The sequence below is a fragment of the Heterodontus francisci genome, chromosome 8, assembly GCF_036365525.1.
Source record: "Heterodontus francisci isolate sHetFra1 chromosome 8, sHetFra1.hap1, whole genome shotgun sequence".
Classification (NCBI taxonomy): Eukaryota; Metazoa; Chordata; class Chondrichthyes; order Heterodontiformes; family Heterodontidae; genus Heterodontus; species Heterodontus francisci.
Genome location: NC_090378.1, coordinates 65,918,372 through 65,942,752, shown reverse-complemented (window position 1 = coordinate 65,942,752; position 24,381 = coordinate 65,918,372). Strand labels below are relative to the sequence as shown.

The following is a 24,381-nucleotide window of genomic DNA, read 5'->3' as shown; positions in this document are numbered from 1 at the left end:
AGGGATGGGGAGCCTAAACATACTGGTGAGATAATGAATGTCTAAACCATTACCTCAACTTGATTTGAATGCATTTTTCCTTTGGAATACCAGCTGAAAACTAAATTTCTTTGAGATCATGAAAAATTCTTGGCTTTTTTGCAGTGAAAATACTGCTTATCTTATACTTTGTAAAACAATTCACAAAAATATGTATAAGTTTTGGTATTTGTATTTGAATTTTTACTTTTTAAAAGAAAATAGCCAAAATCTGAGTAGGCAGAACAAAGGGAATGTTGTTTGTTTGGCAGAATGACATGATGTGGTTTGACTACAATGATTTGTAAGACACCAGAAGCTTGAAACCAAGTAAAAACAAAAGGTAAAACAATGTGTTTTGACTACAATAAACTCTAATCTATAAAATGTTTGCTTTTTTAGGTTGAAGAATTTGCCATTCAGTTTTACTAAGCTTAAAGAGCTGGCAGCACTATGGCTATCTGATAACCAGGTAATAAACCAAGAACAATATGGAAGAATGAAGACAAAAGATGGTTTCTTAAAGTAAATTAGTTGTGCTTTAACATCCTACTGTCGGAAAATTCCTACTGGATCTCCTCTGCTTAGTTCGACTGCAATCGTAAACCTAAGTTTGTTATTATCCAGAACTGGTAAATGTAACTTATTTTTAATTGAAAAATGTGATTGTGGAAGACACCCACCAAGGTTGAAAAAGTACGAAGTGTCTTACCACTGAGAACGCATAAAGAGAAGTAAGACCTATCATTAGACATTGGACATAGGTTGGGGTAGAGGGGAGAAAATAAAAGGGGAGGGGAGTGAGTAGAGGAGGAATGGCAAAGGGAGCACAAGGTGGAAGAGAATACAAGGAGAAGAGAATATGAGAGGAAGAAGAGAAAATTCAAGGTAACAGAAAGGACAAAGATACAGGCAAAGGGGACAAAGGAGGACCAAGGGAATGCAAGGCTGGAGAGAAGGAGAGAATGCAAGAGAGGAGAGAGGGAGGGAATGCAAGGAGGGTTGGGAGAGGAAGCAAATACAAGGGGAGGGGAAGAGGCAGAATGTATGGCAAAGAGGAGGGGGCAGAATGCACAGCCGGGAGGAAATTGATGGGGAAGGAAGAAGGAAGATGAAGAAGGGAATGAATGACAGTGAGAGAGGGGAAGAGTGGATATCAGTGAAAGAGGGACAAGTAGATGACAGTGAAAAGGATAGGGAAGGGGGAGGTGAATGAGAGAAGGAAGGGGAAATTGATGGCAATGAAGGGGGATCTAAAAGAATGGCAGTTGAGGGAAGGGGGAAATAGATGGTAGGGAAAGGAGAAATGAATGGTAATGAAATGGCGAGGGAAAGGGGCACTATTAGTTTTGTGTCTCCTGCCATAAACTATGCACAATTTACTTTTCCATGCAAATGGAATTCGGAGAGGGTGCATAACAGGTAGCTGAAACACTGCCACCGGTTTCTGCCACTGCCAAAGTTAAAATCAGCCTAATTTTTTGGAAACGTACAAAAAAGGTAAAGATGAGCCCATTGATCCTGTCTATACTGTCATGGTGTAATTTCGAGACTGCATCATCACTATTCCCCCTCTTGACCCCACACCCTGCCCATCCCTGGTGCCTGCTCCACTCATCGCAAACCAATTTCTGTGAGGGGACAGACATTTGGTCCCTCATTTGCATAAGCAAGGAACCTAACACCCATTTTAGGCAGGCAGTAAGAATTCTTGAAAAGTAGCCTGATCCAATTTTTGTGTCTAACCTTTTTCATGCAGTACACCTAACAACCTATTTGCTTTTACAATAGCTTGTTGCAACAAGTCATGGACCTTCAATGACTTGTGTACTAAAACAATCAGATCCTTCTCCAACTCAGCCTTGAGCTTGCAGCTTGCAAAGCGTACACATGCTTGGAGTTGCATTACACATTTATCTATATTAGAAAAACACCTGCAAGATATGGGCCCATTCCCCCAAGGCATCCAGATCTTTCTTCAATCTATTGCTTCATCGAAGGACTTTATACCTGCACATATCTTTGTATTATCTGCGCGCTTGCAAACAATTCCCCGGATACCTTCATCAGATCGTTGATAAATATGAAGAACAATGGCTCTAACACCAATCCCTGTGGCAGTCCACTAGTGACCAGTTCCCTTGCAGAACTGCTGCTTTCTGTCTTCTTGAAGAAGCAAAATACTGCGGATACTGGAAGTCTGACATAAAAAACAGAAAATGCTGGAAATACTCAGCAGGTCAGGCAGCATCTGTAATAAGAGAAAGAGTTAACATTTCAGGTCAATGACCTTTCATCAGAACTGGAAAACGTTAGAGATGTAACAGATTTTTTTAGACAGAGAAAGGGAGTGGGAGGGAAAGAACAAAAGGGAAGGTCTGTGATAAGGTGGAAGGCAGGAAAAGATTAAATGATAAAGGAGATGATGGTGCAAAGCAAGAGGAGATGGCAATGTGACAAGTAAAGAAACAAAAGATGGGTCTAGAAGAGGTGTAAATGGGAAAAACAGAGTCATTACCAGCAGTTGCTGTCTGATAAAATAGAGACACAGGCTACAGTCTGAAATTGTTGAAATCAACATTGAGTCCAGAAGACTGTAAAGTGCCTAATTGAAAGATGAGGTACTGTACCTTGAACTTACACTGAGCTTCATTGGAACAGTATAGGAGGCCGAGGTCAGAGTGAGACAGGAGCGGAGCATTAAACTGACAGGCAACCAAAAGTTTAGGGTTTAAACTAGTTTGGCAGGGGGATGGGAACCGGAGCCACGGATCAGTGGATGGGGTAGCTGTTGAACAGGCAGATACCGAGTGCAGAGAGTCTGTGAGGAAGGTTAGACAGTTGACAGGGCAAAGTTGCAGCCAGTATGATGGGTTTAAGTGTGTCTATTTTAACGCAAGAAGTGTCAGGAATAAGGGTGATGAACTTAGAGCATGGATCAGTACTTGGAGCTACGATGTTGTGGCCATTACGGAGACGTGGATATCACAGGGGCAGGAATGGATGTTGGATGTTCCGGGGTTTAGATGTTTCAAAATGAATAGGGAGGGAGATAAAAGAGGTGGGGGAGTGGCATTGCTAATCAGGGATAGTATCACAGCTGCAGAAAGGGAGGTCGTCGAGGAGGGTTTGTCTACTGAGTCATTATGGGTGGAAGTCAGAAACAGGAAAGGAGCAGTCACTTTTGTTGGGAGTTTTCTATAGACCCCCCAATAGCAACAGAGTCATGGAGGAACAGATTGGGAGGCAGATTTTGGAAAGGTGCAGAAATAACAGGGTTGTTGTCATGGGTGACTTCAACTTCCCTAATATTGATTGGAACCTCCTTAGTGCAAATAGTTTGGATGGAGCAGTTTTTGTCAGGTGTGTCCAGGAAGGTTTCCTGACTCAATATGTAGATAGGCCGACTAGAGGGGAGACTATGTTGGACTTGGTGCTTGGCAACGAACCAGGCCAGGTGGCAGAGCATTTCGGTGATAGTGATCACAACTCCCTGACCTTTACGATAGTCATGGAGAGGGACAGGAGCAGACGGGATGGGAAAATATTTAATTGGGGGAGGGGGAATTACAATGCTATTAGGCAGGAACTGGGGAGCATAAATTGGGAACAGATGTTCTCAGGGAAATGCACGACAGAAATGTGGAGGTTGTTTAGGGAGCACTTGCTGCGACTGCTGGATAGGTTTGTCCCGATGAGGCAGGGAAGGGATGGTAGGGTGAAGGAACCTTGGATGACAAGAGATGACAAGAGATGTGGAACAGCTAGTCAAGAGGAAGAAGGAAGCTTACTTAAGGTTGAGGAAGCAAGGATCAGGCAGGGCTCTAGAGGGTTACAAGGTAGCCAGGAAGGAACTGAAGAATGGACTTAGGAAAGCTAGAAGGGGACATGAAAAAGTCTTGGCGGGTAGGATTAAGGAAAATCCCAAGGCGTTCTACACTTATGTGAGGAACAAGAGGATGGCCAGAGTGAGGGTAGGGCCGATCAGGGATAGTGGAGGGAACTTGTGCCTGGAGTCGGAGGAGGTAGGGGAGGTCCTAAATGAATACTTTGTTTCAGTATTCATTAGTGAGAGGGACCTGGTCGTTCGTGAGGACAGCGTGGAACAGACTGATATGCTCGAACAGGTTGAGGTTAAGAGGGAGGATGTGCTGGAAATTTTGAATGATATGAGGACAGATAAGTCCCGGGGGCCAGACAGGATATACCCAAGGATATTACGGGAAGCGAGGGAAGAGATTGCTGCGCCTTTGGCGATGATCTTTGCGTCTTCACTGTCCACTGGAGTAGTACCGGATGATTGGAGGGTGGCAAATGTTGTTCCCTTGTTCAAGAAAGGGAATAGGAATAACCCTGGGAATTATAGACCAGTCAGTCTTACGTCGGTGGTGGGCAAATTATTGGAGAGGATTCTGAGAGACAGGATTTATGATTATTTGGAAAAGCATGGTTTGATTAGAGACAGTCAGCATGGCTTTGTGAGGGGCAGGTCATGCCTCACAAGCCTTATTGAATTCTTTGAAGATGTGACAAAACACATTGATGAAGGAAGAGCAGTGGATGTGGTGTGTATGGATTTTAGCAAGGCGTTTGATAAGGTTCCCCATGGTAGGCTCATTCAGAAAGTAAGGAGGCATGGGATTCAGGGAAAGTTGGCTGTCTGGATACAAAATTGGCTGGCCCATAGAAGTCAGAGGGTGGTAGTAGATGGAAAGTATTCAGCATGGAGTTCGGTGACCAGTGGTGTTCCACAAGGATCTGTTCTGGGACCTCTGCTCTTTGTGATTTTTATAAATGACTTGGATGAGGAAGTGGAAGGCTGGGTTAGCAAGTTTGCCGATGATACGAAGGTTGCTGGAGTTGTGGATAGTGTGGAAGGCTGTTGTAGGTTGCAACGGGACATTGATAGGATGCAGAGCTGGGCTGAAAGGTGGCAGATGGAGTTCAACCTGGAAAAGTGTGAAGTGATTCATTTTGGAAGGTCGAATTTGAATGCGGAATACAGGCTTAAAGACAGGATTCTTGGTAGTGTGGAGGAACAAAGGGATCTTGGGGTCCATGTCCATAGATCGCTCAAAGTTGCCACCCAGGTTGATCGGGTTGTTAAGAAGGCGTATGGTGTGTTGGCTTTCATTAACAGGGGGATTGAGTTTAAGAGCCACGAGGTTATGCTGCAGCTTTATAAGGCCCTGGGTCGACCACACTTGGAATATTGTGTTCAGTTCTGGTCGCCTCATTATAGGAAGGATGTGGAAGCTTTAGGGAGGGTGCAGAGGAGATTTACCAGGATGCTGCCTGGACTGGAGGCAGATACATTAGGGGCATTTAAGCGACTCTTGGATAGGTACATGGATGATAGTAGAATGAAGGGTAGGTAGTTAGTTTGATCTTAGAGTAGGTTAAAGGTTCGGCACAACATCGTGGGCTGAAGGGCCTGTACTGTGCTGTACTGTTCTATGTTCTATGTTCTATTCTATGTTCAAAATCCTGCAGGCGCACCCGTGAACTGAATGGAGCTTTTCCACCAAGCGATTACCCAATCTGCATTTGGTCTCCCCAGTGTAGAACAGACCACATCGTGAGCAGCAAATACAGTATACTAAATTGAAAGAAGTCCAAATCAATTGCTTTTCTACCTGGAATGAGTGTTTGGGTCATTGGATGGTGTGAAGGGAGGAGGCAAAAGAGTAGGTGTTGCTTCTAATACACTTGCATGAAAAGGCATTGTGGGAAGGGGAGGGGGTGTTGGGAGGATTGAGGAGTAGACCAGGGTGTAGTGGAGGGAATAGTCCCTTCAAAATGCTGTTTGAAATGTGTAAGTGCGATCACAGGAAAAACATAGTGTTTAGATAATGCCATATTTGGAATAACACAGAGAAATGGATTTGAATAAGTCATACTGAAGTTAGTGCAGTGAATATTTTGTAGCTGCAGTAAGACAACGACTATATTTTGCATTTTTTTCTTTCTCTGTCTTCTGTAATGGGCCATCTATAATGGAGAGACTCTGGCCATATTTTTCCCTACTTTTGAAAAATAAGCTAAATGTTCCGTTTGCAACATAATTTATGACTTAAAAAAGCTGTGGAGTGTGCAAATGTTATGGTTAGTAGCGTAACAAATATTGAAATTATCCTGATTTACTCACTGTATATACTCAGCACCATGTTTGCAACCCGATACTTCCTTCTGAAGACCGGTTTGCCATTGTTGTATAATGGTATGCTACAAGGGGCCATTTTAACTCAGAATATTTATTTAATCCTCTGCTCCCAAAAATGATTGTCCAATCTCAATTTCTTACTTCCCTTCTAGTCTGTACAATCATTCATTATTTTAATGCTAAGATATCTATGTCTTTGCATTATCATTAGGAGAACAGTCCTTGATGTCTGTGTGATAGGGCTTATCGCCAGCTTCCACTTGTAGGACAGGGATTTAATTAATTTGAAATCTGAGATCAGATGGTTTAACATGATTAATATAAAACAATGCATTTTTAGTTTAAGAATGGCAAAATAAAATAAACTACTTCATCAGTTTAAACCTCAGATTTAATGTTTGATTTTTAATTGTCTTGAAATGTAATAAATAACTAGAAGCATGGCAGTATACAGTAGTTAAATAAAATGGGTTTCAAAGCAAAATTTACTGAATATTCATTTCATGTCTTTAGGACATCCCGAAGTGCTTTACAGCTAATCAACTATTCTTGAAATGTTGTCAGTGTTTTTTAGACAAATACAGTTGGTCCCATAAACAGCAATGCTTTTAATGTAGGCTGAATGTTAAGTGTTGACCTGGACACCAAGAGAGTTCCTCTGCTTTTCTTCAAATAGTATCATGGGATCTTTTATGTCCATCTGGTCAGGCAAGTACGGCCTCAGCTTAACGTCTATTTCTGAGAGATAGCACCTCCGACAATGCAGAACTCACAAGGTACTGCACCGAAGTGGTAGCCTAGATTATATGCTCAAATGCTTGTCATGGGACATGATCCCACAAACTTCCAATTTAGAGGTGAGAGTGATACCAGTGAACTGAGCAGACACTCAGAATAAAAATAATATTTTTGCTGCTGACAGCCTAAAATTATAAATTATGGTTTATTTCTCTTCTTCTTAAAGATAATTGCTAAAATTTCAGTGAGGAGTTAGCATGATGAGAATTTGATTAAGGTAAGGACATTCTTATTTAAACCCCTTACCTTTTATAAATATACTTAGTTTCCTGTTGTGTGGCTCATGCAGAAAGTTATTTTTACATATATATACTTATACATATATTACATATATATGCCGTTGCTTACCTGTTTCTACAGCATAACACTATTCATTTTGGGGTAATTTCTTTTTTTGGGTTAAGAAAGACCAATTGAAACTGCTCCATGATGTCACTTTGCTATCTGATGTCATCCCTGGTTAAGTGACTTGGTTACCAGGGACCAGTGAGCAGGAGCTACCACAAATCAACAACCAATCAGATTTTTCAGTCACATGTTCGCACAGATTAATTACAGATCTCAGCAACAATAAGCAGTGATTACCACCAAATCAGTTAGCTGATTATCATGAGACATTATTGAATAAACTGAAGTTTCTCCTGATATTCAACATTACTGTGATATTTGCACACTCCAGTACTTTAAAAAAAATCCAAAATTATCATGCAACAGAAATGAGAGCAATTGGAATCAGAGGCAACCTATTTACTTGGCTAGGGAATTAGAAGTTAGGAGACAGAATTAGCGATATGGGTAGGTACTCCATTTGGCATGATGTGACTCGTGCTGTACTCTAGGGATCTGGACTGGGGTCACAGCTTTTTACTATTTTTCTAACTTGCTTGGATTAAGCAATAGAGAGCTGTACATCGAGGTTTGCTGATGATGCTAAGTTAGGTGGCACAGTAAATATTGTAATTGGGAACAGAAAGTTGTAGAGTAATATTGATGGATGAAGTGAGTGGGGAAAGACTGTTGCAAATGGAGTTCAATGTGGGGGAAAGTGAGTTCATCTATTTTGGACATAAGGTAGTTCGGAGTATTTTCTAAATAGTAACAAGCTAGGAACTATGGATGAGCAGTGATTTAAGGGCCCATGTGCAGAAACCATTAAAAGCTAATGGACAGGTACAAAAAAATTAAAAGACTAATGGAATGTTGGCCTTTATTTCAAAAGAACTAGAATACAAAGAGGTGGAAGTTGTGTTACAGCCGTACATAGCTCTCTTAGACCCATCTGTAGAATTACATTCAGTTCTGGTCAATACACTTCAGGAAGGATATATTGACCTTGGGAAGGGTGCTGTGAAAGTGCAATAAAATGTGACCAGGGCTAAAAGGATTAAATTATGAGGGCAGGTTGCATAGGCTAGGTCTGTATTCCCTTGAATATAGAAGATTAAGAGGTGATCTTATTGAAGTGTTTAAGATGATTAAATGATTTGATAGGATAGATGGAAACCACTTCCTCTGGTGGGAGAGTCCATAACCTTAAAAATAGAGTTAGGCTATTCTAGGGTGATGTCAGAAAGCATTTTTTCATACAAAGGGTAGTAGAAATCTGGAATTTTTTCCCCCTCAAAAGTTATTGGGGCGAGGTCAATGGAACATTTCAAAATTGAGATTGATAAATTTGTGTTATGCAAAGGCATTAAGGGTTACAGAACCAAGATGGCATTGAGCTACAAATCAGCCATGATTTAATTGAATGGCAAAACAGGCTCGAGGGAATGAATGGTCAACTCCTGTACCTATATTCCTAAAAGCTGGTCAGTAAAAGCATCAAAGTAAGTTGGCAATGTATCACTCACTTCTGTCATTGCTGTGGTGATAGTTTGAAATTTGAAATTATGTCAGGTCAGATCTGGAGTAAATAATCAGATTTTGATTTTTCTTTTCAGCACAGGTAAGTTACACAAATGACTTGACAAGCAAAGATCAACTATTTTTGTTACTTTTTGTAAATGTACACTCACTCCTTTTAGACGAATGAGAATCTAAGTTGAGCACAAAACACAGATGAAGACTCTCCTGGTGCTTTTTACCAATGTTACATTTCTTTCTGATTTCGACTAAAATTATTGATCAGTGGAAACATGGCGGGGTGGGGGGGGGGGGGAATTGCGTTAATATCCTTGGACTGTAGTTTTTTCACTTATTGGCTCTGCTTTTTTTTCCTCTTGACATTTTTGTATGTTTATAAGGGAACAATCAGCAAGAGATTCCGTTCCTTATTGCTATCCAGTGACCTCTTGGGAGGTAAGGGTATTAAGAGATAGGTAGAATAAGCAAGAAATTGAGTTTAAAAGAATAAGCTGCCATAGCTAACAAAATGGTGGAACAGGCTTGATACTTTAAAAGATCTGTTCCTATTTTCCTCTACTGTAAAACACATGGATATCAGTTGAGGACAGGATCAAATTTGGTTGAGATGTCCCACACAATTAAATAGCCTGGCAACTGCTCTATCTGGCCCCATACAAGAAGAATGCCACGTGAGTGAGAAATCAGAAAAATACCAAGTTCTGTGAATCTATACCCCGCATGAGTCAGCTTCTTCAGGAGAAGGTGGTGGCAAATCCTCACTAAAGCCAAAATGAATATCTCTGACAGTGAAAATCAACTTTTGCAGTGGCACAAAACAAACAGTAGGGGAACTTCTGCTAATTATACAGCCGGCCCTATTTTCCATTGAATTGGGTATTCCTCTACTGGTCATTCTGCACCTCTCCTAAAGTTGAATTTCACCCCTATATTTGCCTTAACTATTGTTGTACAAAATTTACATCAGTATGTTGACCCTGCAAACAAAATACACTGGAGATATTTGCTACTTCAGAAGTATTAATTAATATAACTTGTATAGATGCATGGTTATGCAGATTCAGATTTAATTTTAATATTTTCCTTTTGTATCATTTCTCAGTGCCAGCATGAAACAGTATACACCATAAGATCAAGTAAGAAGTTATTAGCCCATCACTCTGGGTTGGATTTGAACACAGATGCCACTTTAAAATAGTAGTTTTGCTATTCAGTTGCCAGATATTACAGGGTTGATACGGGGTGGCCATTCCTAGTGAGGCACAACAGTTGCAGGGAGTGCTAGTCAGACAATCACCGGTGCACAACTCTTCTTCTTTGCTTTTGGATAGAGCTGCTCATTATTCTGCCATTAACACTGTCTCTGTACTAATTCTTTGTCTTTTGCTACAACTATTAGCCTTTGCCTTTGTTCCATAACATCTTTGTCATTTAATCTCTCCTGCCCTCTGCCCTTTCACACACCTTCCCTTTTGTTCTTCTTCCCTGCCGCCCCCCCCCCCCCCCCCCCACCCTTTCAGTTGCTCAAAGCATATCTAAACTTTGCCAGTTCTGATAAAAGGTCACAGACCTGAAACGTTAACTGTTTCTCTCTCCACAGATGCTGCCAGACCTGCTGAGTATTTCCAGCACTTTCTGTTTTTATTATCATCCGTGTGCAACCCTGTTCTTCTGTCCATTTAAATTAATAAATGGAAAATCAGTCAGAGTGACCTGCGATTTCCTGACTCGCACTTCCTGTGAGTTCCACTCCTCACCAGAGGCTTCTGATCAGGAGAATCATCCCTTACGTACTCTTGTTTCATGTTCCAAGGGTGATGGGTTCAAGCTGGAAGGTTGCAGGAGGAGGTTGGAAGGTGGGGAGACTTGACCTGAATTCCATGCGCACCATCTTCTCCAGCGACAATGGGAACCACGTGGCCATGCAAGGATTGCAAGGAGAGTGGTAGGAGACAAATGATAGTGGGTGTGCCTTCTACCTGGCTGCAATTTGAAGGCAGAAATAAGGGAGCTGTTCATTGCCTTAATGTTTCAGCTCACTGGCAATAGAGGGCTGAACTGCCACACTCTGCTTATTTACTGTTCAGGAAAGCCGCAGCGACGTGGGTCTCATACATCCAATTTGTCTAGTACCATGGGAAGAAGAGCAAAGAGAGATACTAAGGAGGGTTTTGCTCCCCTCAACTCATGATGCCTGAGCGCCAGCAGCAGGCAGAACAGGAAGGTGAGGATGCTCCAAATGATAACATCCAGGAATGGTCTTATCGAACACGGGCACTGGCACATCATTGCATCCTCAGGATAAGGAAAAATTACCGACAAATGTCAGAGAGGCAATGCCAGAGACGCCTAAGGATGTCACGTGAAATGGTCACAGGAATTTGTAGGATCCTGTGGCATGACCTGCAGCCACTCATGTTCAGTGGGAATCCCATGCCAGTTGCCCTCAAGGTGACTGCTGCACTCAATTTTTTTGCTAGCGGGTCCTTCCAGGGATACAGGGGCAATATATGTGGCATCTCACAGTCTGTGACCCGCAGGTGCATCTGAGAGGCAACCAATGCCCTTTTCGACATGCCAATGATTTCATCTACTTGCCTGTAGATGAGGACAGCTAGGCAGCAAGGCCAGCGGCTTTTGGTGCCATCGCTGGGCTCCCGAGAGTGCAAGGGGCGATCAACTATACTCATGTGGCCAATACAGCCTCCTGTATTTGTGAATTGCAAAGTCTTCCACTCTTTAAACATTCAACTGGTTAGCGAGCACAGGAGAAGAATCATGCATGTTTGTGCACGTTTTCCAGGGACCTGTTATGACTCCTACATTTTGAGGAACTCCCAGCTGCCAGCATTTTGAGGAACCAGCCGAAGTAGACGGATGGATCTTGGGTGACAAGGACATGGTTGATGACACCAGTACGGCATCCCCAAAGCGCGGCTGAAGAGTGGAACAATGTTGCTCACGCATCCACCAGAGACATCATCGAATACACCATTGGCATGCTGAAAATGCGATTTCGCTGTCTTGAACAGTCTGGGGGGGTTCTTCAGTACGCGCCAGAGAGAGTGTCATAAATAATTGTTGTCTGCTGTGCCTTGCACAACCTTGCAATTAGATGCGCTAACATTCTGCAGGCGGAGGGACACCAGTCCTCCTCAGATGAGGATGAATATGAAGTGGGGCAGCTGGCACTTGTTCCTCCTCAATCTGTGTGCACGATGGCATCTGCCTGCCTCCCTGAAGGGAAGGGTCACCCAGAGGGAGGTCCAAGTTCCTCATCCACCTCTCGCTTGGATTCTGCTGCATGGATCCCACGGCAACAGTGATGGAGTGCAGGTCAGATCTCATTTGGCTCGAGTGCTCAACCAGACTCACCACAGAGCTCGCCAGACTCTCTACTGAGGAAGCCATATGCTCAAATCTTGGGACATGGCAGATGTCATGGCCTGCATGGACTCCTCCATGGCATGCACAAAGCCACACATGACCTCTCGCATCTCCGACATATTTTCCACATCATGGCTTTACTGCACATCCAGCAGACTTCTCATAGCAACAGAGGATCATCATGAGTATGGGGCTGAGCAGGGACCTGGTCCCCAGGAGTCTTCCAATTGTCATGGGACCCGGCTGGCACATGCTGCCTCAGCTACTGGGATATGTCTGTGTCGTGACCACCAGCTTGTGACCCAGATTCTAATCTTAAACCCCCCCGCGGACCATGTGGATGTATCTGCGCTGGTGGAGGTGGAAGAGGTAGGTGACGGTGCACCCTCTGGGGCATTAGCTTCTTCTTCCTCCCCAGAGGAGGAGTCTTTTTTTCTTATTATTCTTTCATGGGATATGAGCATCGTTGGCAAGGCCAGCATTTGTTGCCCATTCCTAATTGCCCTTGACAACTGAGTGGCTTGCTAGGCCATTTCAGAGGGCAGTTAAGAGTCAACCACATTGCTGTGGGTCTGGAGTCACACGTAGGCCAGACCAGGTAAGGATGGCAGATTTCCTTCCCTAAAGGACATTAGTAAATCAGATGGGTCTTTATGACAATGGATGATAGTTTTAGGGCACTATTACTGAGACTAGCTTTCAATACCAGACTTTTAAAAAATTAGTTAAACTTATTAATTAATTGAATTGAAATTCCACCGGCTGCTGTGGTGGGTTTTGAACCCATGTCCACAGGGCATTGGCTTGGGCCTCTGGATTACTAGTTCAGTGACATTACCACTAAGCCACCATCTTCTCTGGTGTTCCACGACTTGAGTGCAACTCACTGCAGTGGAGACACAAGCAGAGGCACTTTAAGCATTTGATACACATGAGTTCACAAGATTTTCTTTAGTGTCCACTTATGACTGCAAGAGTTGAAATGACACTTCATCCTTATGCCTTGTGGCTCCTGCCTCGCCATCTCCGCTCACCCTGCCTCCTTCCTGTCTCGTGATTTCCAACGCCTCCTCCTCAGCCATGGTCAGCAACCTGATGTCAGGGACCCCTCCTCCCATTTTAGTATGCTCTCGCTGGTTGTGGCTGCAGGAGGCAGTGCAGAATTAATGACACAGCAAAAGATGCATCACAACCATTGCGTACATGCATCAACATCACTCATTCTGCAGTGGCTTTCACAAGACACATCCAAGCCCATAAACAAGGCCAATCTTTTAATCTTAGCGCACAATCATTTAATGAATGGCACCAAGGCTGCTTACGCATTCCACTGCACTCCTTGTGTACCCTCTGCCTGACTGACAGGGATCCAGGGGGGAAAACAATGGAGCTGCTTCGCCAAGACCACTTAACCTCGCTGATCTGAGCAAGATATTGATGTGCTTGCACCACTGCACCCAGGTTCTGCATGTCACCCCATGGCTCGAGACCTCCTTTGCTACCTCCATCCAGCCCTTCTTGGTCAGGTGGGAGGGTCTTTGGATTCCATCTGCATGGAAGAAGACCTCCTGCTTTCCCTGATGGCCTGGAGGAGAACCTGCAGGGAGGCATCACTGTACCATGGGACTGGTCTCTGCCTACTGGCTGACATCTAACTCACTTTTGCTGCAGGGAAAATAAATTATGTGAAGTTGGTGGTGACTTCCACTACATAAAGGGAGGCAAAAACATTTTGAATTAAGTAACAGCTTCAACTTAGGTTAATCTGAAGAAACTTAAATGAAAGGAAAGCTGATGATCCTTGAGGCTGCAAGCACAGAATTCTTTTATATATGTGGTGATCATGTTGCTAGGGCCAGTGACAGTGGGTTCCACCAATGAAAGCCTGTCCCACTGCATGATCCCACATGTCTCCCGTGCCCATCGCCACATGGCTCATTTACCTACAAAACCATGTGCGAAATGGGAATTGCAGCAGAAGTTACCCCAACTTAAGGTCCCGCCATCGGGAGCGCCATGGCACCCATAAAATTCCACCTGTTAACTCTGTTTCTCTGTCCACAGATGCTGCCTGACCTGCTGGGCAGTATTACTGACCTTGAATCTAATATGAAACCCTTGAATAGTTCCCAAAAGTTTTATTCCTTTATCAAATGGTTGTCTAAATTAAATTATAGAGTCAATACATAATTTTCTGGATAAAATGAAAAGCCTACAGACGTTATCCTTGTCCTTGTGTTGTGATATTGTGATAATGCAAATAATGCATTCAGTATATAATTTCCTCTGTATTCTTATCCTTCTGGTTTAGTCCAAGGCACTAATCCCTCTGCAAACTGAGTCTCATCCAGAAACAAAACAGAGAGTGTTGACAAACTATATGTTTCCACAGCAGCCACGCAACGATGAAGGTGAGACTCCCCTCACTCAGAGGACTAAGATCAGTGCTGGTTTTCAGGTGACATCTTCTTTACCTGATTGTGTTTCTTGTGTGTGTAAGCTGGTGATGGGCATAAATACCTAGCAAGTTGACATATTATGTCATAGAAAAACATAATTTTATTTGGGCTAATCTCCTGGCCTTTGTTTTTGCTGTTTCAGTCCTGTTTATAAAAGGGCAAAACTGTAGCTCATAGGGAAACTTCCCTTGTACGTTTTGATGTCCAGTAATGTCATAATGTAGATTAACTGTTAGCTCTCTTTGGTGGCTCAGTTAAGATGTGTATTGCCTGGTGTAGAACTGAACTGCACAAACTATCCTAGGTCGATGCACAGTGTGTGTTGAATTAGATGTTATCCATAAGGGTGACATTAGAATTGCTACAGTTGGCCCCAGCACTGCTTGACAGAGAAGCAGAAAAATTACCTAGGATTCCTCCTGTCCAGTGACCCACATATAGATATCAGATGAGGACGAGATCAAGCTATGATATACTGCCCTGTAGTAGAATAGCATGTGAACCCCTACTTTCCAGGGTTACACTTGAAGAATGGTAACTGTGGTGAGGTACCACTGAGCTACCAGTGTCCATGAGGTTGAACCACAGAATGAGTTAGTGTTGTCAGGAAAGGATGGAAATCAGTGGTTACGAAGTTACATTTTGGAGACAGCCCCACTATTGAGGATGTTGAATATTTGACTCATAAGCAGAATAAACATTAATGTTCCAGGACTTCCCCACTCTTGTATATTCTGATTGAGTTTGGACAACATACCCAATGGACTGCTGAGTGGAGCATTACACTTCAGGAGAAAATTAATTTAACAAAATCTACCTCACTTTTCTTGGACTGCCTGTCCTGCTGTGCTTTGATTGGCAATACATGGTGGTGAATAATCTGTAAGGAATAAGATGGGGAGTTGTGGTCAACATCAATATTCTCCATTTAATTCTAATAATTTGGTGGAGGTTTAACATGGGTCCGGATAAGAAATGTTGTTAAAAAGAGGAAAAGAGAATGCTTGCAAAATGTATACAGCTAGATTTTCCTCCACTATTTGTGTTGTTAGCAGCAGAAAAGGGGCACCTATCACAAATGAATTCCTTTCAATAGAGCATATATAATTTTCACTGTTATAGATTCTCCCTAATTTATTTAATCTCCTGAAGTGGGTTAAAAGTCTAAGATAAAACTTTCTCTAGTCCTCAAAGTAATTGAAAAGAATTCATACTATTAGTTCAACATTACACTGTATGTTATTTAACTCCGATCCATTCCATTCCACTCCACACACAGAAGGGGTGAAATTGGACATGGGTGGGAACTCAAAACAGATGATATCACATTCATCGCCTGTTATAAGCTCTGCCACTTGTTCAATTCCATTGACTTCAATGGAATTAAATATTAGGTATGTTCTCGAACAGTCAGCCAACGTGATTCTGCATCTTCAACCCCACTAATGTGTAATTGCACCTCCTAAATTTCCATGCCTCAAGACTGGAACTTTAATGTTCCATAAAATGTTTGGTCATTTATTTTTATACTTACACTTACAGCCTTCAGTATTATTCCTAACCAGGAATTTAGCCAACTTCCCCCCAGTTAGTTTTCTACCCACTTCTGAAGACACTAACTCATGCTGGGGTACATTTGTGCCATTTGGCTGCCAGGACCTGAGGGACAAGGCTGTTCTTTAATACATTAGCTTAGATAATAAGTATGGACAGGCTGTTTACAGGTGGGGGTATCAAGGACAAGGCCAATATTGGTCTCATCCAACTTACACAAGTGGAAACCCTGGCTGATTTTCCCCCTCCCTAGGCAAGGGACCTGAGATCCAATTGCTGCCCCATGTTATGATCAGCTAACTCAGCCCAGATGGGGAACTTTCCTGGTATTTATGGTTCAATTCCACACTAGACAGTGGACTTACCAACTGAGACATCAAGGGAGCAAGCTAACATTGCCTTAACTAATGCCTTTGAAAACAACATCAATTACATTTGTTTGAAGTAGGTTTCACATATCTAGAATTTTTTGGAGAAAAAATATTTCTCTTAATCTCTAATTTCCATTGCTGCTTGAGGCTTGCCACATTTGCATTCAAATCATCTAATCTTGTGATCAGTTTGAATTAAATACCCTGTTCATATCTATAGTATCTATGTCATTAGCACTTTAAAGACTTGAAGCATTCCCTCTTCTAGTGGTCTTTTCTCTAATGGAAACAAGTTTAATTCTGTGAGTCACTACTTCCTAGAACCATTCATGTTATTCCTCTGTGGACTCTTTTTGTTGTATCAATATCTTTCTGAAGACAAGATGTCAAAACTTCTCTCCTGGAAGAAGCTTGAAGGCACATGAGAGATGAATCTAGGATTTGGAACCAGGACTACCCTATCAGCATAATAATAGGTTGTTCTTATAAGAAGGTGTTAGTATTTTTCTAATTTTTTTTTCTGAGTTCCTTAAGTTACCAACTTTAAAAATAATTCATCATATGAAGATAACCCATCAGTTCAAAATGCAGGGCTAGATTTTTTAAAGCCAGTTTTCCTTTCCAACTGCTTTGCATCTTGAGATGCAATCCAAAAGAAAAATGACAATTTTATTAGAGCTGTCACAGACTTCCAGAATTTAGAACAATGCAAGAAAATAAACCAATCAAAAAAAACCCATTTAGAGCCATCAGGGATTAAACACTGTTCAAATTCTGCTCTCCCCTAACGGCCAGAGAACCTCCTTGGCCTACCCTCCTCACTTCAACCAAAGAAAGACACAATGTATAAGATGCTGCAAGTTCCTCATTATATGGATTTGTAAGTACCAGAAAATGTTATTTTTAATGTACCATAGTTCAAGAAAGCATGCTAAGTTTGCTGAATTCAATAAAAGCCTTAAAGGAAAAAGAAAAGACGCTAGCACAGTGACATGGAGGAGAAATTCGATTTGAGCCGAAAAGAGGTGCAAAGTCAGTGAAGATTGGAACACAGGAACAGGAGTAGGCTATTCAGTCCCCACGAACCTGTTCCACTATTCAATGTCGCTGGGTCAAAATCCCTTCCTAAGAATACTGTAGGTGCACCTACCCCACATGGATTACAGCGGCTCATGCCTGATCTGTATCTTGTCTATCCACCTGCCTTGGTTCCATGTCCTTTTATACGCTTGTCTGGAAAAAAATACATTGATCTCAGATTGAGAATGATTAACTTAGCTAGCATCTAATGCCTTTTTGTGGGAGACAGTTCCACATTTCTACCATCATTTGCATGAAGGAGTGTTTCCTAACATGTCTCCTGAATGGCCTGACTCTGATTTTAAGGTTATGTCCCCTTGTCCTAGAATCCCTTACCATTTTTTTTATTCCTTCATGGGATATGGGCATCGCTAGCTAGGCCAGCATTTATTGTCCATCCCTAATTGCCCTTGAGAAAGTGGTGGTGAGCTGCCTTCTTGAACTGCTGCAGTCCATTTGGGGTAGGTACACCCACAGTGCTGTTAGGAAGGGAGTTCCAGGATTTTGACCCAACAACAGTGAAGGAACGGCGATATAGTTCCAAGTCAGGATGGTGTGTGGCTTGGAGGGGAATTTGCAGGTAGTGGTGTTCCCATGCATTTTCTGCCCTTGTCCTTTAGGCGGTAGAGGTAGCAGGTTTGGAAGGTGCTGTCTAAGGAGCCTTGGTGCGTTGCTGCAGTACACCTTGTAGATGGTACATACTGCTGCCACTGTGCGTCTGTGGTGGAGGGAGTGAATGTTTGTGGATGGGGTGCCAATCAAGCGGGCTGCTTTGTCCTGGATGGTGTCGAGCTTCTTGAGTGTTGTTGGAGCTCCACCTATCCAGGCAAGTGGAGAATATTCCATCACACTCCTGACTTGTGCCTTGTAGATGGTGGATAGGCTGTGGGGAGTCAGGAGTTACTTGCCGCAGGATTCCTAGCTTCTGACCTGCTCTTGTAGCCACAGTATTTATATGGCTAATCCAGTTCTATTTCTGGTCAATGGTAACCCCCAGGATGTTGATGGTGTGGGATTCAGCGATCGTAATGCCATTGAATGTCATGGGGAGATGTTATATTCTCTCTTGTTGGAGATTGTCATTGCCTGGCACTTGTGTGGCATGAATGTTACTTGCCACTTATCAGCCCAAGCCTAGATGTTGTCCAGGTCTTGCTGCATCTGAACACGGACTGCTTTAGTATCTGGGACTGAGGAGCTGCTGGCCCTCTGATTGACTGCCAGCTCTTAGAGGCAGGACTTTCTGCCTCAGAGGGGCAGAAGGCCCGGACCAAGGCCAATTAAGGGCCTGGGCCACGCAAAATTTCTGCGTGGCTTCCAGGCCTAGCAGAGGTAGGCTCTCCCCTGACTTTTAAGCTGGTGCGGGGGCCACTGCATTAATGTAAAATTCTGGCTGTTATTCCAGATGTGGTCTAACCAGGGCTTTGTATTGCTGTAGCAAAACCTCCTCCACCTTATATTCTATTTCTCTCGTTATAAAGGCTAACATTCCATTAACTGCTTTGATTATTTTTGTACCTGCAAACTACATTTTAGTGATCTGTGTACATGGACCCCTTGGACCTTCACTGTTCTCTCTAGCAAAAAAAAGCATGCACTTTTGTTCCACGTTTCAAAGCTGATGCTGAAAATACAATGCAGTCACGACCTGATCATGTCTTAAAGTAGCAGTGCTAGGAACAGACTACAAAATTGCACAGGCTGTGTTCCTAGCTGACACTCCAAGATCGCTTCTGCTGGTGCACTCCAGCGTTAACCCACAAGGTTCTATGGTAAATACTTTAGCATGAGATGCCAGCACCACTTTGGCACATCTTTGGGCACCTGCTAGCCCCATACTGGCAGAAACTCTGACCCCTTCTCCCATCCAGAATATAGAGTGCCTGATTCCTCCCCTCCGCCTAGAGAAATGACTTTTTCTCTCTCTCCAGCCCCTTCTGTGAGTTGAGTATGGTTCACACTTGTTTTTTTTTAAAGGGTCAATAACCCAGTGATTGAGTATCCATCTCAGTTTTTTCTTCTATTGTCTATCGAGACTATGCACTTCGTATGGCTGAGAACGCAGACACACAACAACCTCCTGCACCAGCATTGCCACTGAGGGACCAACTATGAGCACATAGTAATGGGTGACTCTCCACTAGATGCTTCGTGAAGACCTTTTTTTATTTGTTCTTGAGACAAGGTAGCATTTATTGCCCAATCCTATTTTGTCCTGTGGGCCTTAAGAATTAACTACATAGTGTGGGACTGGAGTCACATGGAGGCCACAGCAGGTAGGATATTAGTGAACCAGTAATTTTTACAAAAAATTACCAACTTGCTACAGTGATTGTAAACTTCTAAACTTCTAACCTGTGGGATGCTAGTTCAATACCACCATGCTACTATACTCTCCATACAGCTTATATAAATAGGAATTAAAACTCAATATCAAACCTGACCTCTATGTGCAGCATGTTAGTGATCTAATTTGCTGCAAACACCATTTTTAAATCCTTCTTCATAAAATAATAAATGTTTTCAATAGGATATCATAATGATCAGTCTATATAGATTACATTGTTCTCTAATGAAAAAAGGCAGAAATTTGGAGAAAAAATTTCACCTTACTTTACAGTTTTATATTATGTAATATTTATTATGGTATGGCTGACAATATTTTTATTTTTTCCTTGTGTGTTTCCAGTAGATTTCCCTTCTGACAGTGATAGCTTCAACCCAACTTTATGGGAAGAACAAAGACAACAACGCATGCAGGTCGCCTTTGAGTTTGAAGAGAAGAAAGAAGAAGAGGAAGGCTCTGGGAAAGTTAAGGTTGTTGCTAACTGCACATTACAATAGGTTATAAATGTTGTCACAAATGGCATGCAATTGGGATCGGTGGCACTCATTGTTTGGGCACTATGGTTGCCTTTAGGGGACCCCAATGGCATTTGTGACATGTGCGCACGCTTTTGGGGTGAGGGTGTTAGCACACACAGACTGAATGGCCACCAGAAGTATACAGAGCAGGCAGAGCAAGACATCAATCAGCTTGCAACGTTGATTTAACATCAGTGGTGCCAGTTGGAAGCTCAACATTCCAATCAAAGCCCTCTCTTAACTACGCACAGCTAAACGTACATTGAGCAGCAGTAAAAGACCTCTCACAAGCACTAATTAAGGGGATCAACTGGTTACAATTTAGTTGGTGATTGATTTCTTCTGGCTGTTGCTTCAATTCCACAATTGTTTGGTGCCTTCTATAGTTGTTTAAAATTGCAAAAGTCTACAGAGATTGATGTGGCAGGAGCTGAAAGAGTTTTTGCTGACTTCAAGGCTTCTGCACAAACCAATTGCTCCCAGACATGGGTTAACTCATAGCCATTCCCGATGAAATGCAGAATGACTTGGAGAATGAACAGAGGGCACACAGAACAAGACAAGCTGCTGGAAGAGGGAGGAGGAGGGGAGAAAGGGGTCTCAGAAGGAGGCCATATCCATCTAGGGTGTTCAAGGAACAATTCTCCTCTGAACCACCACAAAGAACAATGTCTGTGATGTCTGTGCTTCACTAAGAACATCCTCACTGAAATCTGCCACCTGCTGCAGCCACAACTACCGCTTCAGAGCTGATCAAGGACCCTGTTGCCTGTAGATGTGAAGGTGACCGTGGCAATAATCTTTTGTGCATCTGGCTACTTCCATGCTGGAGCTGGAGATATTTGCAACATCTCACAGTTTTCCATCCACTGTTGTGTAAGGAAGACCACTGAAACTCTCTATTCATTGGAGAGCTAATTACATTTCATTTTCTCTTGCCAGAGTGAAGCAGGCAGAACAAGCACACAGCTTCGCTAGGATTGCATGCTTCCCCATGGTGCAGGGTGCCAGTGACTGCCCAGCATGATTTTACGGACGCCGCATATCAACTCTGCCTTACACCAGACACATAGAATCACGCAGGTCAATGCCCAGTATCAGGCTACAGTCCTGAAGCTGTCATTCTGCAGCTGTCCGCTGTGCCAGCTCACTTGAGCCACCACGGCAAACCAAAGGGTGGCTACTGAACTACAGGAGCTATCTGAACAAAGAAAAGAACAAAGAACAGTACAGCACAGGAACAGACCATTCGGCCCTCCAAGCCTGCGCCGATCTTGATGCCTGCCGAAACTAACACCTTCTGAACTTCCGGGGCCTATATCCCTCTATTCCCTTCCTATTCATGTATTTGTCAAGATGTCTCTTAAACGTTGCTATCGTATCTGCTTCCACCACCTCCCCTGGCAGCAAGTTCCAGGCACTCACCACCCTTTGTGTAAAGAACTTGCCTCGCACATCCCCTCTAAACTTTGCCCCTCGCACCTTAAACCTACGTCCCCTAGTAACTGACTCTTCCACCCTGGGAAAAAGCTTCTGACTATCCACTCTGTCCATGCCGCTCATAACTTTGTAAACCTCTATCATGTCGCCATCTGCTGACCACATCGCTGATTACTCTGGTGTGCAACCCACACCCTTGCACAGCATGCATACAGTGAAAGCCGTGCTGCCAGACAAAATGTGATAGACCAGACCATTGGTGTGCTGAAACAACGCTTCCACTGTTTGGACCACTTTGGAGGAGCCCTGCAATACTTGGCAGAAGAGGTGTCAAGATTCTTCATGATCTGCTGCATGCAGCAGAACCTCGACATTATAAGGGGACAACCCTTGCATCATCTATATGGCCAGCAGCTCAGGAGAGCGAGCAAGATGAAGAGGAAGAGTAGAGGCAACAAAGACAGCCCCTTTCTGTCTGGGCTGTTTGTGAAGAACTTATCCGAGTGCAACCACAACTCAAATTCTCCATTCATCACAGTTCCACATCTTCCCTTCCCTCTGTCACTGACCATCACAGCATCTGTTAGTGACAATGGGAAAATAAATGCCACCACAAAATAAATATTTGAAACCAAATGCTGGCCACGGCTTCAGCAATGGCTATCCCAATAATGGCTGGCACCTCCTCCAACCTCTTAACCAACAGTTCTGAAGACTATTAAATGTATACCAGATGGTAAAAATGTTTTTCCCGTGTGTGATAGGCATTATTTGGCAGTTCTGATAGGGATTCATTTACAATGAGTTGGTGGCTTCTTAAACAAAAATATTTACATGCAAAATTATGAAGAATTATTTATGTTGATACTACAGAAAATATTGTTTAATTAAGTAAAATATTAAAAAGGTGAACTGCTTTTTATTATGTGTTGATAATTTTCCTAAAGTAATGCATCAATTAATACGTGGACTGGCATTTCTATTTATCCTTTAATATGTTATGGCAGTGTCAGATCAAGACAAAGGTCGATAGATTTTCAGGTACTAAGGAAATTAAAGGATATGGGGATGGTGCTGGATGCTGGAGTTCAGGTAGAAGATCAGCCTTGATCTTGGTGAGTGACGGAACAGGCTTGAAAGACCAAATGACCTCTGCCAACTCCTATTTCTTATATTCTTATGTTCCTTGAGGGTTAGGACATGCAGGTACACTTGCCTCCCTCTGGGTGGCCCCTGCTTCCTCCAATAGTGTGCCCCCTTGTTCTGTAAGAGAGAGGAAAGTGTGTCAGTGAGTGTCATATAATCTGTTTGTGTGATATGGCTGTCGTGATTGAATAGCTGGCAGTATGTTCAAGCTGTGAGATGCGGATATGAGCTTGCAGCAATGCTAAGTGTGTGAGGGATGTGGTAGAGCGTATATATGAGTCCTGATTGATAGACTCATAGGGCTGGATTTTGTGCTGGAGGCGAGGCTCCCGGTGGCAGGCCGAAAAGGCAGGGGGAACCCTGCCTCTGCCTTCTTGTGCCCCCCGCCCGGAGCGATGATCCGGCCTTTTTGACTCAAATTTTTAGAAGGCGGGATCCCTGTCCCTTTAAAGACTCAGAATCAGAGGGCCGTCAGCTCAGCAGAATTGGCAGCACCACCGGGAGCGGTGGCCAATGCCGGTAATGCAGAGGCCTCGGACCCAGGCCCAGTGGAGGAATCCCAGAACAGAGGTAGGTGATGGGAGGGTCACCGGGGCCAGTGAGGTGGGGTGAGGGTGTGGTCATTTAGTCCAGGGGGAGGGTTGTTCCCTGGGGTAAAGCTGTTCCTGGTGGGGTCGTCTGTTGGCCACAAATTGCCCACGGAGGAGGGACCTCCCCCTGAAGCCCGGAGGGAGGGCACCTCATTTTACAAGGCGTACTACCTGCATGGCAATGGCCCCTCCCACCGCTGGTTAGATCCCAGTGGCAGTGGGAAGAGGCCCTTGATTGGCTGTTAATAGGTCACTTAAGGGCCTCAATTGGCCTCTGGGTGGGAAGGCCGTCATTGGCCTATCCTGCCCCTGGGAAGATCGCTGGGTGACAGGCCCTCTGCCCCGCCAATCCCCCCCCCACTATCACCTGTCACCTCCAATCCTGCCTTGGGGGGAGCCCATAAAATCCCGGCCATAGAGTAATTTATGGCACGAAGGAGGCCATTTGGCCTATTGAGTCCATGACGGCTCTCCAAGGAGCTATCCAGTCAGTCCCACTGCCCCACCCAGTCCCCGTAGCCCTGCAAGTCTATTTCCTTCAAGTGGCCATCCACCTTCCTTTTGAAGTCATTGATTGTCTTCACTTCCACCACCCTTGGGGGCAGCGAGTTCCAGGTCATTATCATCCACTGCGTAAAAAAGTT

The 24,381-nt window shown here is 43.5% G+C and overlaps 1 protein-coding gene across 1 annotated transcript in view; it reads left to right on the top strand.

Annotated features, from left to right (window-relative positions):
* The window catches only part of lrrc7 (leucine rich repeat containing 7), a 278,045-nt gene that overhangs the window by 160,020 nt on the left and 93,644 nt on the right, over window positions 1–24,381 (top strand). Inside the window, exons 12-14 of the mRNA XM_068036431.1 lie at window positions 421–490; window positions 14,544–14,643; window positions 20,386–20,513. Coding sequence (XP_067892532.1) covers window positions 421–490; window positions 14,544–14,643; window positions 20,386–20,513 — 298 coding nt within the window. The remainder of the gene's footprint in view (window positions 1–420; window positions 491–14,543; window positions 14,644–20,385; window positions 20,514–24,381) is intronic.